At 38.3% G+C, this 17,937-nt stretch overlaps 1 protein-coding gene across 3 annotated transcripts in view; it reads right to left on the bottom strand.

Moving 5' to 3' along the window:
* LOC129378961 (cadherin-18) overlaps positions 1–17,937 on the bottom strand; it is a 116,454-nt gene that overhangs the window by 67,511 nt on the left and 31,006 nt on the right. For 2 of the 3 annotated variants that reach the window (XM_055059468.1, XM_055059467.1), the window contains one exon: positions 10,133–10,654. In XM_055059468.1, coding sequence (XP_054915443.1) covers positions 10,133–10,363 — 231 coding nt within the window. In that variant the 5' untranslated portion in view covers positions 10,364–10,654. The remainder of the gene's footprint in view (positions 1–10,132; positions 10,655–17,937) is intronic. The other variant, XM_055059469.1, reaches the window with a different exon arrangement.

Here is a 17,937-nt window from a genome sequence, read left to right as displayed (position 1 = left end):
ATAGGTTTATGGGCTACACAAAAAATATTCATTAGATGATTTGCACAAAATTATTCTTAGATTATAATATTTTATTCTGCCCACTTCTGACTTTTTTTTTATCTCCTTTCAGAATGAACTGAATAAACTTTAAATTCAGATAAACTGCTGCTGGCCACGCCCCCAACTCAACATTTGCAAACCGATGTGCAGCTATGCAGGCATACATCTTTGAAAAGCAGAAGTAGAGCCTCCTGCACACACAAGAAAGCAGCAAGTAGCTTCTGCAAGGTGAGTCAACAGCTTTTCCAGCAGCCATTGAACAATTCATACAGCGATAAAACCAGCTGACCAAACATCCTGGAGCTCATTTTGGGTTGCCAGGTGGGGCTGAATTAATATCACATGTTGATGATCCAGGTGTTTACTTCAAGCTAGTGACTTTCTGGACAAAACCAATAACAAAAGCATGTGACTAGTCAAAAAAACAAAAAGAACTGTATGTTAACCAGCTGTGAGTTTCCTCCACACCCTGAAACTAATCAGATTTACTCTGTGAACAAGTTTAATTCAAACACAAAGTTTAGCATTTTAAAACATCCCAAAATACAATTTAAAGTACATGGTGGATTCTGCAATGGCAACTAGTATATTTTGCCAAAGAAGAAAAATCACAGTTTTCTCAGAAATGTGATGTTTTATCTTTTTTTCTCCATTTCTGCTCTGGCGAATTGTTCCTGTTTTACGTGTGGATGTTCAACATGATGTTTAGCTGCTGCTGCTGCTGCTGCTGCCTTTACGTAGCAATGACTCTCTCCACACATGTGGACTTTTTGTATAATCTATGGCTGGTATTATTGGAAAAGTGCAGAGGTGAGAAAAACATTCATGTCATGCTTCCTGTGTGAGCTCTCGCTCAAAAAGCACCAACACTAAAACACATTTATCCTTATGCAGCATATTTAGACATAAATATGTAAATTTCCTCATACTTTGAAGGGACGGGGTAATTCCCTCAAAGAACTCTTAGAGACAAGAGCCACAGCAGAGCCTGGCGGTGCTGATATTTTCCTTTAAATCCTTAATTCGGGAATGTCAGGGACTGTCTGATAAAGGGTATCCCTATTTTATTGCATCTGAATACTAATAAATCAAATTCTAGTAATTGCTTGCCCTGTTAAGTAAGGTATTGCATATTACATTTTCACACAAAGTCATTTTGGCTGTGTTGAATGTTTTACCAAAATAAAACATCTTTTTTTTTAGTCTTTCTAGTATCTCCTTTGCATGATCTAAAACATTCCCATATGAGGCAAAGGAAGAATATGTCTTTATTAGATTTCTACCTGACAATAAAAGTTTAAGAAAAGTGATGACACACTTGATGTACATTGCAGATATGAATTCTGCCAACAGAATAATCACCGAGTTATTCGGTCTTTTCATCAATATAGGTTGAAATGGATCCCATTCCAAAGAACCTCTGCAGTCCATCAATACCTCTATCTTGCGACCAGTAAATTACAAAAACAGCACCGTTTGTTATGAACATTCTCAGCAGAAAAAATAAAACAAGTGCAGCCGGCGTCTACCAACAACCCTATTCAACAATAAAACATAACAGATAAAATTCTCTGTTTATGGACAAAGAGAGCCGGCTGCACATTTCCAGCATTTAATCTTACTTCAGACATAAGCACCATGCCAATTATGCTATTCCTGCCAATTTGTCTGCTGAACAAATATAAGGCTGAGTGGCCACCTGCCTCTGGAGCTATCAGCCAAAAGCTTCAGGAGTGGCAGCAATTCAAAGAGACACAGCAGCCATTTCAGGTGAAGTCAAGGAAATTACTTAGTCTGAATGAAAATTTTATTGGAATATGAAGAATAAGTGTTTAAAAGAGACTCACCATATGTAATATAGTCTTCAGAAAGCAACAGACTGGTAGAAAAATGCTCTATGGAGGCTCATATAAATGTGTTTAGGTGCCATGCAAACCAACTGTCATCTCTTTTACACTCTATTTCTGTTTTCAACCACCCTGGCTTTGTGCGTCCTGTTGTACTGACCCTCATAATATATGTGAAATGTTGGACTGCTTTATTGGTGAAGGTTCTTTGTAATGACTTGGCTGAATTGAGCGTTCAGATACTCGGTGTGTGCGCCTGCCTTGGACTGTTTGCTTTGTGTTAATTTAAAGAGGCACTTCCTTTCCTGCTGGAATATCCATGTTCAGTTACTAGAAAATGTGATGGCGAAATAAAGGGAGAGAACTAGGATATTATGCAGGGAAAGATGCAGGTGAAACCAGAATATAAGGTGAAAAAGAAGTTACATTACATTGGCAATGCTTTCCCAATCATCTATTGATTTCTAATCGATTTTGCAAAAGTTATACCCACTGAGATCCTCGACTTCATGTTTGTTTCATAATTCAATTTGGGTTACAATCCGGAGCAACATTTAAAGTGGATCAAGCCAATATTTCAAACTGTTTTAGAGCTAAACATTAACACGTTCCTCCCACATTACAGGTACTTGGAATAAGTGGGGATTTTGTCTCATATATGGAGCATTTTAAAGGCTTCAACTCAAATGTCAACTTTATTTACTGCAATTTTAGGCTCCGAGATGCAAGAAAGACTTCCTTTAGTTCAAATGAATCATCAGGATGAGTTAGAAAGGAGAATTAAATTACAGTGAAGTATTTCAGAAACTGATGATTTTCACTCAAATATCTCTCAGGTTTACAGAAAACAGTCTATAAAAGCTGTGTGGTCAGAGGTCAAGGAGTAGACTAGCTTGAGGTTAATGAAGGGCTACATTAGGTCAATTACCTGCCCATCATAACAAAGGTATGCTGTATACTATCTATGAATACACAACACACAGACTGAAACATGAACAAATCCATGAGTTATTGAATTAACATGCGCCAATCACTGATTAAAGTTTTCATTGCAAAAACTAGACATTACTACCAAGAAAATTACGCAATAGAATAACATATAAGTACATTATCGTTGCGCAACTACAGAACTTCAACTTCGGCCCAAAACATTTGCTGCCAGACTTTATTCAGAATAAATAAACATTATACCCAGCTACTCTACAGGTTTAATTATTGCAATTTTGTAAATCTTTCAACACAGAATCTGAACGTCTCTTTGAAACTGTTGTGTCTCAAATTGAAAAGTTATAAGTGGAAATCTTGTATTCCAGCAGCATACACTGGGCAGGTAGCAGAAGAGCAGGAGGAATAAAAAGATGACTGAACATCCATCCCGATGTGATGATCCGTTTCTTGGCTTCTCATTTTAAAGGGGAGGGTTTGTTGTTGATTAAATCCAGGCTGCCATACTTAACTCAAGGGGACTTAATCTATTTCTTTCTTATGTGGGTGTGCTTGATTGACTGATTATCACCACCTTTTGGCCATACTCCCTTCCAATCAACTCCTGTGAGCTCCCCCTTCTCTATGATTGATTTGCAACAGTCACAGCGAGCCCTGATGACGGAGCGCCTGCCTAATGACCATACATCAAGAGGAAGTGATGAGGGGCGTGCTGAAGACATGCCGTTAATGCACTTTGCGCCGACACGCCCTAACAGTTGTCCTCTATTTTGACATCTGAGAGGAAAAATGGAAACGAGTTGCTGTTTTCCTATCTGGGAGGATTGTTTTATTTATTTATGCTCATGAGATGATCTGAGTCCTGGGAGCAACTTGCTAAATGCCGCTGAAGTTTAGCATACTGTAAAAATCAAACTGTCAGATTTGCATCAGAGGTTATTATGTCATGCAAAGTCAGTGAGGCAAAGAGAAATTGTCTCAACTGTCAAACTGGAGCTAGTTTTTCTGTTACACACACAAAAAAAAACAGAGGAAATCGCTTTTCAGGTTATACATTATAGTTTTTAATGTGTAACACTAAAATCTAAAATTTAACAACAATAAAAGTTTAACATAATTATTTTTGTTAATATCTTAGTATTTACAAAATATTAGGACTTAATTTTGTCTTGAAATAAGACAAAATTTACTTACACTGAACTATTTTGCTTGTTTTAAATCATTAATATGTAAAACTTGCCCCACTGACAGATTATTTCATAAATAATATGGGGAAAAGGTCTTGATATAAATTGAAAAATCTGCACCAATAAGCACCAATATTAACAATTTAAAACAAACACCTAATTCTTGCTGAAAAAGTTAATTTTAAGTCAGTTTTGTCTTTCTTCAAGAGTACTAATATATTTGCACTGGAAATTAAACCAAAATGAATTAGTAAGACTTGTATTTTTGCAGTGCTATGTAGCTTTTATATCCTTTCTGTATTTCGATTTCTTCAGAAAAATTGAAATGAACAGTCCAACACCTTGGCTAAGCTCTCTGGAACCTGGAGGCCTTGGCAAAATTCATAATATTTAAGGTTTCAGAAAAATCACAGCCTGATACAGGAGCAAAATACAACGAAAAACAGGCAGAGAAAAATAAGAGCCTGCTTAAAAGTGCAAAAGCATTGACCTCAAACAATGAAAAATATCAACTCAAAAGAGAATAGATGCACCGAAAGAATGACAGCTATGAGTCATCGTTTTTCTGAAACCTTTAGCTGAAGTATTTTAGGCTAAATTGCCACTTAGGAAGCCCACACTTTTAGTTTGCATAGCCATGCTTGGCACCAGAGAAGACAAAAAGGTTGCTTGAAAACTTAGAAAAGACGTTCAGCGACATGACATTGGCTAAAGGCTAACAACTGACGCTGAAGTTAGCATCTGATTTTTATACTTACAATTCAAAATAAAACTGAGCACAGTGCATACAAATTATTTCAAATACTTTTGTGATTATTTTATTGCTGTCAATACAAGAAAAGGAAAATTCTGTTTTCTGTTTTAGCCTCTAGTAACAGCAAAACAGTGTGCATGGAATAAGCAGCTTCTATTTCGCCAAAAGGATTTTCAGAGGCTCTTGAGGAATTATGACCATATTTAAAAATCTGAGTAAAGATTGAAGAAATATTTGTACTGAACAGGAAACTATCAAATACAAATTAACTGTAAATCTTTAATGTATTCGGAAACAAGGGTTCAATGTACATACTTTTGCACGGTCAACATTCTCAATCATAACTTTTCATATTCAAAATTGTACCATAAAAATAAATGCAGATAAAATCTGTGAAGTGAAATAAATATGGGTGAGTTGACAAACGAATGGAAAATTCAGAGAATGTAACTGTTATACTAGAAATGTATATTTTTCATACCTGTGCAGACTTAAGAACTTAAATCTTAATTTTGCTTTTGCCATTGTTCAGTTTCCTTGTTACAATTCAGCACATGAATAAAACGTGCTGATCAAAGCATATGCAGGTTTTTCTTTGCATGAACAGTTTTTCTTATGGTAATTTTCATACAAATATGAAGAGTATTATGCAATTTTATCTGGGCGGGCTAATAACTCTGACCTCAGATGTATGCAGAGGACCTCCACCTTTTCGTGGTTCAATATTCACAGATTTGCATATACACACATTTCTCTGTGCAACGGAAATAAAAATGATTCAAAGAAACAAAAAAAATGCATCTTGGGAAGCTAAAATACCAAGGCAAAATGCTACTTGACGTTTGCGAAGCAGTCCATCCAGAACTGCCATTTATTTTCTCTGGTGCTGACTGGTTGTACCTCAAGAGGAGAAATATGGAAGGCAATAGATATTAGTTTCTGCAGTAATGCTAAGATGTGTGTATTAATGCATATCAAGATATATCTGGTGTGTAAAACTATTAAAATAGGAAGTGATAAGCGTTTACAGATTATGCATCACTGTAATCAGGTTACCTTTGCTTGATATGAAAATGTGTGTGATGACCTTAAAGCACATGAGCGTGATAAAAAATAAAATAAAAGCAAAAACAGAACAAATATTTAAGGCAGCAAATATTTGTTGCAGCAGAAAGTTGTTAATTTCAACTTTCCCGTTGCAAAATTTTAATTCCAGTCTCAAGTCTTAGAAGTTTCTGGGTATGTTTGATATGTTTTCCTATTCCACCCATGCTGTTAATGATTGTGGTTCAGGTTGTGAGTTGTTCCTTACTACTTGTCTCACTTCCAAACAGTCCAATTTGCAGGGACTTGTTGCTTGCATTGTGAGTTCTTTCAGAAAAGCACTTTTTCTTCATATTGTTGAGATCTTACTACACACACACACAACACTGTTGCCTGATTCTGTCACAGATCAACCCATTTTCAGTTGCGTGAATAAAACATTTAGGCACCTTTCTTCAAAAGTGCGGGTTTGTTATGCAAATGAACACAACATAAGACAGGGAGTATTACTCAATGTCCGAACCGAAGCACCCATTCTGTCATATATCATATCGCTTACTGTCTTGTTCAGTTGCAGAAGGATATCCAGTGATATCTCTATGTTTTCTGCCCAACGTTCCTCTTCTCCAAAGAGAAGAGAAATCTGACTGCTGCTAGTTCACAGCAGACGCTTCGCTGCAGCACACCGTCTTCCAGGGTATGGGTATTTGCATCATCCAAAATTACCATCCAATCTGTTCTATGACTACTTCAAAGCAGCACGCTGAGCTGATTGACACAGAGACATTCATACCTCCCGTTGGGAGAATGGGTTGTCTGCTGTCTGGTATCTGGACAAGTCCTGTCCTTTACTGAGCATTTGCGTCTCACTCATGCATGAAGCTGTCATTTCCCCAAAGCGTCAGCCCACCAGAAAGGTGTCACAAGGGATTAGGTGAAGCCTAAGGGGGATTAAAGTGTTCTTGACAGACTGGCCGCTTCACTTGGTCCAAAACTTTATTTGTATTTTTGTTTGTGGGAAAGTATCGGGAAAAGCCCTTTTCGTGCAAGTAAATAGGATGCGACACAAAGGCAAGCTTTTATCCACTCTTCAAAGCAGGAAAGAGAAGAGAGCATCACACACAAGGACAGCAAATGTTGTGATAGACTGAAATGGTGACAATAGGTATTTGCCTAAATGTGACCATATCTACAGCAAGGATGGTGAAATCAACTGGAACTGTCACAAAAAAGGATCATTAAGGACCAATGACCATATCTAATACGGAGGATCTTAAGGGAGGGTAAAGAAAAACTGCTAATACCTTCTACTAACTAGCAAAAAGCCAAATCATGTGGTTACCAATTATCTTAAACTGCTCTTAGTTTTTATCGACATGCTGTGTTGTACCTAAAAATATTGCAAGTAGTAAATCCTTCTCTTGACACAGATCAGTTCCCATGTAACTTGAAAAATGCAAAAATAAAACCTAATGCTTCACTAATAAGTCATTATCAAATCTTACATAACATTTTTGCCAAAGATTATTGGAAAGGCAAATGATCTTTGGCTTTAACCCACAACAAATGTCAATATCCTTGCTCTTGTTCTGATTATGAGGTTTTGGTACATTGGTGCTGATGATGCAAAAGTTTATATTTCTGTCTCATTACACGTCATGGCCTCTCATGCCACTCACTGAGTCAAAACATTAAAATCAATATTTTCAACAACCATTTTAAGTCAAATATTAAACCTGTAATTTTTAAATAATAAGATAGAACTGAACACAACAGAACTTAAAAACAAGTTTTTTTTATATTGGGTTCATTGTGTCACTGTAATGATGTGTTTATTTATCAGGCAGATCTATTTAATATACTCCATTTAAATAAAAAGTGTGACAATAAAGCTGGGGTATTTGATAACACTGGCACTGGATAACTGTATTTAAAATAAAGTTTGTTTTTTTTCTAAATGTTTCAGAGTGAGATTATGTTGCAAAAGAAGATTATTCCATATCTCTGGGCTTTTCACACAACTTTACATATAATTATCTATCCCGATGTGCCTTCTATTTCCAATTTCCATTTTATACATTATATTGTGATTGTTTTCACTTTATGCCTCATCACCTCTTTAATTTCTTATCCACATTTTACCTCTCATCACGAAGTTTCTCCTATACTTTCCAACTTTTGATGAACCAATTATCGTGAAAGGGGCTGCTTGCGATTTCCGTGCAGTCGAGCCGTTCATTTGCCTCTCGCTAATGTCCAGAGTTTTTAATCAAGCAAAGAGACGCCGAAGAAAGAAAAAAATACAGTGTGGGCCATACAGAGTGTATTAATCCTCCTCCTCCTGCCTCTCTGGTATTTTCATCTAATTAAGGGTCATTCTGTCTCCTGGACACATTAGGACACTGCACACCCATCTCAACCCACATAATTAAATGTTTCTTTGTGCTTGCCATCTGGAGACCTCATCTCTTTAAACATGCATGTCAAATTGATTTCCTAATAATGTTTATATTTCTTTTCACCGCTTTGTTATCATCCAGGCTTAGCTGTTTATGTTTATTTTGCTTTCATCAGCAGCACCCATCGCACACACATAACACACTTGAAACAACAGAACCCTAGAGGTAGTTTGCAGCACCAGCACAAAACAACCAGCAAAGCTGACATAATGAAGTTCAAAGCAGCCCAACAATTTAATGTATAAATAATTGCATATTTATGCAGTCAGGGCACCGCTAAGCTGGCACTTTGAATATGCTGCGAACATCCTCGTTGTTGCTTTCACCGAGGACACAATGCCTGCTCGGTTGTTTTTTGACGTGGAAGATTTCATGGCTCATTTTTGCATCAAAGACTGGCAGATTATCCATGTTTCAACAGTAAACAACATTTCTCTGTCAGCCCGACGAGGCGATATGCGATTAAATCCCCAGGTTGATTCAATAAGCACACATCTGAAGCGCAAAGTGATGTCTGCTGTTCTTTTCCAGGACCCATGTCCAAGCGTATCATCGTCTCCTTCTCCACTTCTATCCCTCTCTTTTTTGCTATCAAATGATAGTTGAAATACAGACATATGTGTAGCCAGAGAAGCGTTGAGCGCTTCTCATTCTTTTTTCTGTGAGTGCAGTTGAGGATTAGTCTGTGCCTGAGTGCCTAGAATAATGATCACTGCAGCAGAGAACCACATTTTCACATTCCAGGAGATAAGGGGTAGGCAATCTGCAAGTAGAGGATTTACCCGGCTCCCTGTGGCTTATTGTGAAGCTAACAGAAAAGTCACCACCAACAGCCAATAACTGGTCTTCAATGTACCATGCACCAGCAGGAAGCCGTCTCAGTACTCATATTTTTTGGACCCAAAGGAGTATAAGTCACTCTAGAAATGGCTCTGAAGGTCTAAGCAGTGCCTTGCAAAAGTATTTTTCTGTTAAAAGTAGAATCACAACTGAAATCACACATGAAAAGGTTCATGTTTGATCAACTTGCTGTGCCGTCATCCTCCTACCACTTTATGTCATCAAAACAGCAAAGCTGGCCAAGTCATAGCCAACAGCTAACAAACTTCTACATCCTGTTAAGTCTAGAAGTCTCCACTGAATGCTTTTTTTTTTTTTTAAATACCAAAGCCGTGTGCAGGTTCATCCCAGGTTTTCAGATTGGATCTGAGTCTAAGATCAGATCTCAGTCCAGTTTGGAGTCTAAGACAAGATTTTAAAGCTGATCTTTATCAAAACCAAATCCTCTTCATCCAATCTGACTAATACCACTAATGTTTTTTCTTCTAATTAGTTTGTTGGTCAGTCACATAAATTCATATACAGTATATTGACGTTTGTGGTTTTAACAACAGAAAGCATTGTGAGAGAAGTAACTTTGGTTTCATGGTTTAATCTTAGTTTCTTTCCCTCAACAGAGCAAATGAAAACTGGCTTGATAAGGACGATCATTTTCAGAATTAATGCATTTTGAATGGCTCGATTTGCAAAGTGACAGACACACCAGGATGTGCTTCTTAAGAACTCAAAATAAAACATTTTCTGAACATTTTCAGAAAAGAACCATTAAACTACAAGAAATATCTTCAAAAAAAAATAACGCTCATACATAACACCCAAATCACAAGACAACAAAAGCTTGCATAATGCTGACGTGATAATCTACAACAACAGAACAGCTTGTTCTGTTTGTAACCCATTTCTCAATAAACAAGAGGAGCGAGAAAAATGCCAAATAAGCTGTTCAAAATGCAGGCTCCATGAGATGGAAATAATTCATTTTTACACTCCGAATCTGTTCAGTGAAACTCCTACCTTTCCCACATACTGCGCATCCGGTCCTATGTGTTCTTCTAAAACAAAGAATTGGTTCCAGATCCAGCCACGCTTGGGTCTGTGGTGCACCTCTGTCTCCCCATTGGCCAGTTTGGTCTGGTTCTTGGAGGGCACTTTGGTAGGGACGTGATGGCCTGCCCCAGAGCACCTCTGGATGAAGCAGAGGCAAACCAAGAAGGGACAGAGGCAAGAGGTGGTGGTTATCCTCATGGTGGCGCGGCGCTGTGTAACTGTATTCCTTTACTCCGAGGCGGCGAGGTCCTCCCACCACTGCCGCAGCAGCCGCCTCCAACAGCCACCGCTGCCGTGGTTCAGAGAAAATGACAGTTAAATCCAAACTACAGAAATGATCTTCCCAGGGGATCCTCTAAGGTTCATGGTCCAAAGCCAAGGAACATTTACATTATTTCCCAGACTCTGATCAATTTTTGAAAGGAACGCCAACTTCTGGGTTGTTCTCCCTAAGAGAAGGGGTTATTCCAGGAGGCCATGCTGGATGTCCTGAAAGAGAAAACAGAGGAAACACAGATTAATTTGATGGATATTAAGAGTCTAAATGTCCGTTAATTCCTCCAATTAAATTGCGGCTCATAAATCCTTCTAGACGAGAACACACACATCAAGCTGTCTGACTGTGAGAACACACAAAGGGAACAAGAAATCCTGCTGCATTATCTCAGCTGTTTCTCTCATTACGCACATGATGGAAATATCTTCTGACTTAAAGAGTAGCGCTGCTATTAAGAAGGTTGCCTCAGCCTGTACTGTCAGAGGTCGGCTTGGTCACTGATATCGCCTGATGAGGTCGACATCATGAATCACAGGGAATGTGCCTCAAAGCCTGACTTGACTTTATTAAAAGTAACTCCATGTGTTTTGATTTGGACAAGAAAAATTTGCGTGTTTTTGATGCACAGTGACTAATACAAATGTAAGATTTTACAAATTGGCTGTTAGTATTTCATCTTAAAAATGCAAATCTGACAAGCTCTTTAAGTTTCACATGAATACAGCTGACCCAAGAAATTACGATGCATTGATGCGTTTCTTTTTTTTTTTTTTAATCATGCATATCATGAAAAATGTAACTCTTCACGTTATCAAAAGACAATCAGCCATCTTGATAAAAGAAAAAACTCAAGTTTTCTTATTTAATCATTAATCGATAGATAAATTCAAGTAACTTTAGATTTTAAAAATTATTGTTAACTTGCATCCCTGATTGCAGTTGAGCCAGTGTATTTCTATTTTGGGATGACAGAATGCTGATTTGGTCACTTTGGAAAGCAGTTAGTTTTATTTAATTTTATTTAGTTGTATCAGAATAAAAGGAGTCCAGTACTAGTGCTGGTCACTTAAAATTTCTGTTAAAAGCATTTAAAAATTATCTTTACCTTCAACTTCACAACTATTCACTACGTTGTTTTGGTCCATCGAGTCAAATAACAGTGAAAAAATCTAAGAAACATTCTAGGAGTATGAAAAGTTTAGCTAGGCAGTGCATGCATAGTAGAAATAGACCCTTTTGCAATGATGACATGCATCAAATCTCTCAAATGTGATTAAAAAAATAAAGCTTTAGCAGAAAAAAAAATTCTAAAGAATTTAAAGAGAAGAACAATTGAAATTCCATCTTAGTCAGCATTCAGCATTCAACTTCTGTCAGCCACTGCAAAGAATATGGATAACAGGTCCACCAGAAAGCATCAGTGAGTAAATTGTCTGAATTTTAAAAGTAGATATGGCGCTGTGGTGTCACTGATGCATAAAATCTGTCTGTTTCTTGTAAAGAAGAATGAATAATTTGACCTTGCTGTTCTGTAGTGTCATTCAACTCAAAGCTTAAGCAGAAAAATAAGATTTCAGACAAAAAACTGCTCAGTTTGAGTCATGGAATCTGTAAGCCTTTTATATTATCGCTTGGTATAAATAGAAGGTATAACATAAACACACTACAAATACCATCAATTCCATTATCTAAAGCTTGAGTCATAAAATATGAGCCTGAAAATTTCAAAGACAAAACAGAAACTGAAATTGAACTTAAATATGAGGAGATCATAAATAAAAGTTAAAACTTAAATCAAACTGTTGTCACAAATACCACACTCTGCATTTAAATGTAAAGTTTCTAACTCTAATTTATTAAATTCAGTTTAAGTCGAAACTTTCATAGTTTCAATGTTACATCATAACTTCTGCAGAAAAAAAAAATGGCTCATGTAAAAAATATACATGTTCAGCAGAATTAAAAACTCTCCAACCTTCACAGAAACACCAAAGTGCAACCTCTTAGTTCACAGCCTGCTCCTTCCTGAGGTGCTAAAAAGATTGTTGATCAGAGCATTTGAAGATTTACAGAAAAGAACCTCAACACAAAAGAGGAGGGCTGACTGAGACTTATCCAAAGGATTATGTGACAGCCATGGCAGAGGAACAGAGGAACTACAGTGATTCTTCTGCAAGGTAAACCTTGTAGTTTGATGTAGAATTCATCTCAGCAAAATTGGGCATGAATACATTAGCATTAATAATAGCTTATGTTTGCATGTAAACACTAGCAGAAAGCATTTGTTATCACTGCATTGCAATACATCAGGCGTTCACAGACACCTGAACACAGACAGGATGTGACTCACTGTTAGAATAACTTATATTATGGTCACTGGTATATATATATATAGATCAATCAGATACCCTGCTGGAATAATCAGCTGGCCAAAGGAGGAGATAAAAGATACAGATATTAAGACCAGAAAGCTACTAACCATGCATGGAGGGTTCCATCCCAAATCCAGCACCCTGAGACTGTACACGAGCCGCAAGGACATAGGCAGAGGACTAGTGAGTGTGAGAACCACTGTCCAGGACGAAACAACTAAGATCCATAAATACATCAGGGACAAAGCCTCAACAGACAATGTGCTCAGTGAATGTCTCAGACAACAGGGAATGGAGGTTGAGGTGCCAGAGATACCATCATGGGAGGACAAGCCCCTACATGGGATGTACCACCAGCAAATAACCCAAGTGGCTGACATCAGTAAATCCTACCAATGGCTGGAAAAAGCTGGACTCAAGGACAGCACAGAGGCCCTCATCCTGGCCGCCCAGGAACAGGCCCTAAACACCAGAGCAATAGAGGCCCAGATCTACCACACCAGACAAGACCCAAGGTGTAGGTTGTGCAAGGACCCCTGAGACAGTCCAGCACATCACAGCAGGGTGCAAGATACTGGCAGGGAAAGCGTACATGGAACGACATAACCAAGTGGCAGGCATAGTGTACAGAAACATCTGTGCAGAATATGGACTGGAAACCCCGAAATCAAAGTGGGAAACGCCCCCAAAGGTGGTGGAGAACGCCAGAGCTAAGATCCTGTGGGACTTCCAGATCCAGACAGACAAAATGGTAATGGCGAACCAACCAGACATTGTCGTAGTGGATAAACAACAGAGGAAAGCCGTTGTGGTAGATGTAGCAATACCAAGTGATTGCAACATCAGGAAAAAGGAGCACGAGAAACTGGAGAAATACCAGGGCCTCAGGGAAGAACTGGAGAGGGCCTGGAAGGTGAAGACCACAGTGGTGCCTGTGGTCATCGGGGCCCTCGGGGCAGTAACCCCCAAACTGGAGCAGTGGCTACAACAGATCCCAGGAACAACATCAGACATCTCAGTCCAGAAATGTGCAGTCCTTGGCACAGCCAAGATACTGCGCAGAACCCTCAAGCTCCCAGGCCTCTGGTAGAGGACCCGAGCTCAGAGGATAAGAACCACCCGTGGTGGGTGAGAAGGGAATTTTATATATATATATATATATATATATATATATATATATATATATATATATATATATATATATATATATATATATATATATATATATATATATAAATTTCATTTTCATTTTTAATTTGAGTCATGCAGAATTGGTCTGATTTTTTTCCATAGCAACGATCAGAAGCAAGACCTTGCACAGGAACTCCAGTGTCATTCATGACATCTATGATGACCTCATGAGGTCATCACAGAGGTCTGTGAGGTCATGATAGCCTATGAGACCTTAAATGCGTGTGACTAAGTTCATGGTCAGTTAGGATCCAAACAAGTTTGTGATACCCAGCTTTGTCGGACAAAGATTTTTAGAGTTTCAGAAATGTACCCCTTAATTTTTCCTATTGGATTTGGAGTTGGATACCTGGTCACAACGGGTATGCAGAAACTTTTTGATCATTTCCTCCCTGGAAATGACTTGGATGAGAGTGTCACTCAAGGTCAGAGCACTGTGGGAGATATTGGGAACAGACATTCAGCGGTTCCCTCAGAGCAAACTGCCCCGGCTGGGTCAGTTTGCTCTGTGGGCCAGAAACTCAACATTTTCCCGGAGGGGATAGTTTTTCATCCTCAGACTTTTGGGAGAAACTCCTTTGTACTGTCCCTCAGAACCAAACGGACCCGGACGGGAAGGCTATAATTGAGGAGCAAATGATAATGGGACAGACGGAGACAGACATCTGCAGATTTGCAAACCAGTTCAATAACAGCTGGATGAGTGCTGGATTTCAGAGCATTCTCAACCTAAGCATCACCAGACGGTGTCTGGCGCAGAAGAAACTATTTAAAGAGGCTTCGCGTATCCCGAACTGTGCTAATCTGATTCACACCGCCGTCCACGAGCCAGGACGACACTTTACCCCAGCGGACATCTACCCCATTTTAATGGAGCTAAGGGAGAGAGAACCGTCATCGGAGATGGAAAACAGTTTGAGATTTTGTGTTTAGTGGAATTGGTGCTTGTCTGGCTGGACTCGTACGGTGGGAACACTGATCAGGAAATGTACTTTGAAAACACTTGTAGTATATGTGAGACGTCCTTCTTAGAGCTGTTGACGAATGGCCTCGTTGTTGTGCTTCCATCCACAAAATTACTCAACGACACTGCTTCGCTTTTTAGAGACTGGGTAAGTTTGTTTGGGCAGCCTTGTTGTTCCAACTGCAAGTCAGGCTTAACTCGGAAAAACTGCTTGAGCGATAATAATGTTATAGTCCTGTTTCTGCCACACTGGGTCAAAAGAAGACACCCAGTATTTCCCAAACTGTTCATGGAGGTTCCAGGAGAAAGTGGAACCGAGTTATACCGTCTGTCGTCTGTCATTTGTGGTGACAATAAATCAGCTCACTTCTACAGCTATTTGATTCGAGGACAACGGATTTTAAAGGTGGTAGATGAGAATGTCCTCTCTGCAGATAAATCCTGCAGAGAGGACATGTGTGAAAGGGGTTTTATTTACCTTTATGAGAAGCAAACGAAAGCAGAGGAATCCGACACACCTATTTCTCCTTCCACTCCTCTCCGAAATGATAAAGACGGTTTTCGAGAGCAGACACAACCTCTAAATTTGGTCAAAGGAAATAGTGCAGAAAACAAACCAAGCGGCCATTTTGAGGGAGGAGAAATGAGAGAGAGTCAGACAGAAAATTTGTACAGCAAAATAGAAGAAACTTTCTGGGAGAATATAATGCCAAAGTTGTTTTTCTATTTTTTGTTATGCATGGTATTTCCTTGTGTTGTTTCATGCTGGGCTGGTAATTTACATATCACTCTCTTGGCTTTTTTTTATTGTGTTTCTGTGTTTTGTTTTTTTTTTATTGGAATTTTAAATGACGTCTGAAGTTTCTCTTCGGGCTGTCCGATTTCCTCCCACTGTCTAAAAACATGTCTGTTGTTGGTCTCTCTAAATTCTGAGGTGTGAACAAAAAATACATTCAGCAAATGAAACATCAGGGTTGCACGGTGGCTCAGTTGGGAGCACTCTTGCTGTTGGTTTGAAACCCAGCCTGGGTTCTGTCTGCCTGGGGTTTGCATTTTCTCCATGGCTTCTCTGGCTTTCTCCCATAGTCCTAAAAGATAGCCTGTGCGAATAAAAAATATTTTGTAATTCAATTTTCTAAGTAGTTTGCAGGTTTCTCTCCGGGTGCTCCGGCTTCCTGCCACAGTCTAAAAAGATTTAGTGTGCTTCATAGTGGATGATATATATACACTGCTCAAAAAAATAAAGGGAACACTCAGATAACACATCCTAGATCTGAATGAATGAAATAAATATGAAAATAATTTCCACCTGTTGTCTATTCAATTTGCACAGCAGATGATATTGATTGTCAATCAGTGTTGCTTTCTATGTGGACAGTTTGATTTCACAGAAGTTTGATTTACTTGGACTTATATTGTGTTGTTTGAGTGTTTCCTTTGTTGTTTTTTTAGCAGTATATATATATATATATATATATATATATATATATATACTATATGAAGGCTCTACAGATCTATAAATATATATATATATATATATATATATATATATATATATAGTATATATATATAAATATATATAAAAAATATATATAAAAATATAGTATATATATAAAAAAACTTTATCTTCTAAATGCCTTCATGAAGAAAAAAGCATAACTGAAGTCAAATTTATTGTAAAATACAGATAACTGATTAATTGTTCCTATTTACAAATAGTTCATCCATTTTCTCTAGTGCTAATACGAATGTGATCACAAAATGTGAGTGTGCTATTATTGCATTACAGTCAATTTAAATAACAGAGTAAGTAAAAGTAACTGATATAATAGTTTGGAGCAACTTAACAATTAACAGGCTGGAGATATATATATATATATATATATATATATATATATATATATATATATATATATATATATATATATATATTGTCGTGCTTTTTTTATTTCCGTTGTTAAGGAGGCGTGTCGGTACTTGAAGATACACGACAAAAAACGAATAGTCTCTTGCAGAAACTTTACTCCTTTCAGCACACGGAGGAATTACAACAAAAACTGAGCTGTTGCCACAATGAACTGTGCGGCTTCTGGCCTCTAGCTCTGGCACAGACAGCGTTCAGCGATGTCCGGGCAGCGAGCGGTGAGTGCCATATCCAACAACAGTAAAAACATAACGGATCAGCTGTTAGAACTGGTTGCTAAGGCAACCCCAGCTGTCAAGAACAGAATAAACAGACTTAAAACAACAAATCTCGCGATGCGACCTTCCTTACAAAAAATTAAAAATTCTCTTCTCACCCACCGCGGGTGGTTCTTATCCTCTGAGCTCGGGTCCTCTACCAGAGGCCTGGGAGCTTGAGGGTTCTGCGCAGTAGCTTGGCTGTGCCAAGGACTGCACATTTCTGGACTGAGATGTCTGATGTTGTCCTGGGATCTGTTGTAGCCCACAATACATATATATATATATATATATATATATATATATATATATATATATATATATATATATATATATATATATATATATATATATATATGACTGGATAGCTCAATACATAAGGCATCCTTAGGCAAGACCCTTCAAGCTACTGCCTACCTCATACCATGAGAGATACTAAGTTGCGTAACATGCCGGCTCAGACGTCGCCCGGCCAAACAAGATCTGCGTCAGGTGTTGGGGAACCAGAGCACCTTGATGACAAATGGGCTACTGGAACAAGACGGAAATGGGCGAGAGATGAAAATGTGGATCTGTTGGAATGCTACTACTCAAGTAACCCTAGTCAGAGGGGTTACATGCAAAGACTGGGGAAGGAATGGTTACTTCAACATCCCCAGTCAACACTAAGCGCTAAACAACTAGTAGCTCAGTGTTCCAACATCCGCAAACGGCAACTGCTATCACAACTTGAGATTGACGAGATACAACACAAATGCTACGGCAAAAGGGAGGAACCCGGATGTCA

The sequence above is a fragment of the Poeciliopsis prolifica genome, unplaced genomic scaffold (assembly GCF_027474105.1).
Source record: "Poeciliopsis prolifica strain line A6 unplaced genomic scaffold, Auburn_PproV2 SCAFFOLD054, whole genome shotgun sequence".
NCBI lineage: Eukaryota > Metazoa > Chordata > Actinopteri > Cyprinodontiformes > Poeciliidae > Poeciliopsis > Poeciliopsis prolifica.
The sequence above is the reverse complement of the archived record's forward strand: the minus strand, read 5'-3'. Positions and strand labels throughout refer to the sequence as shown.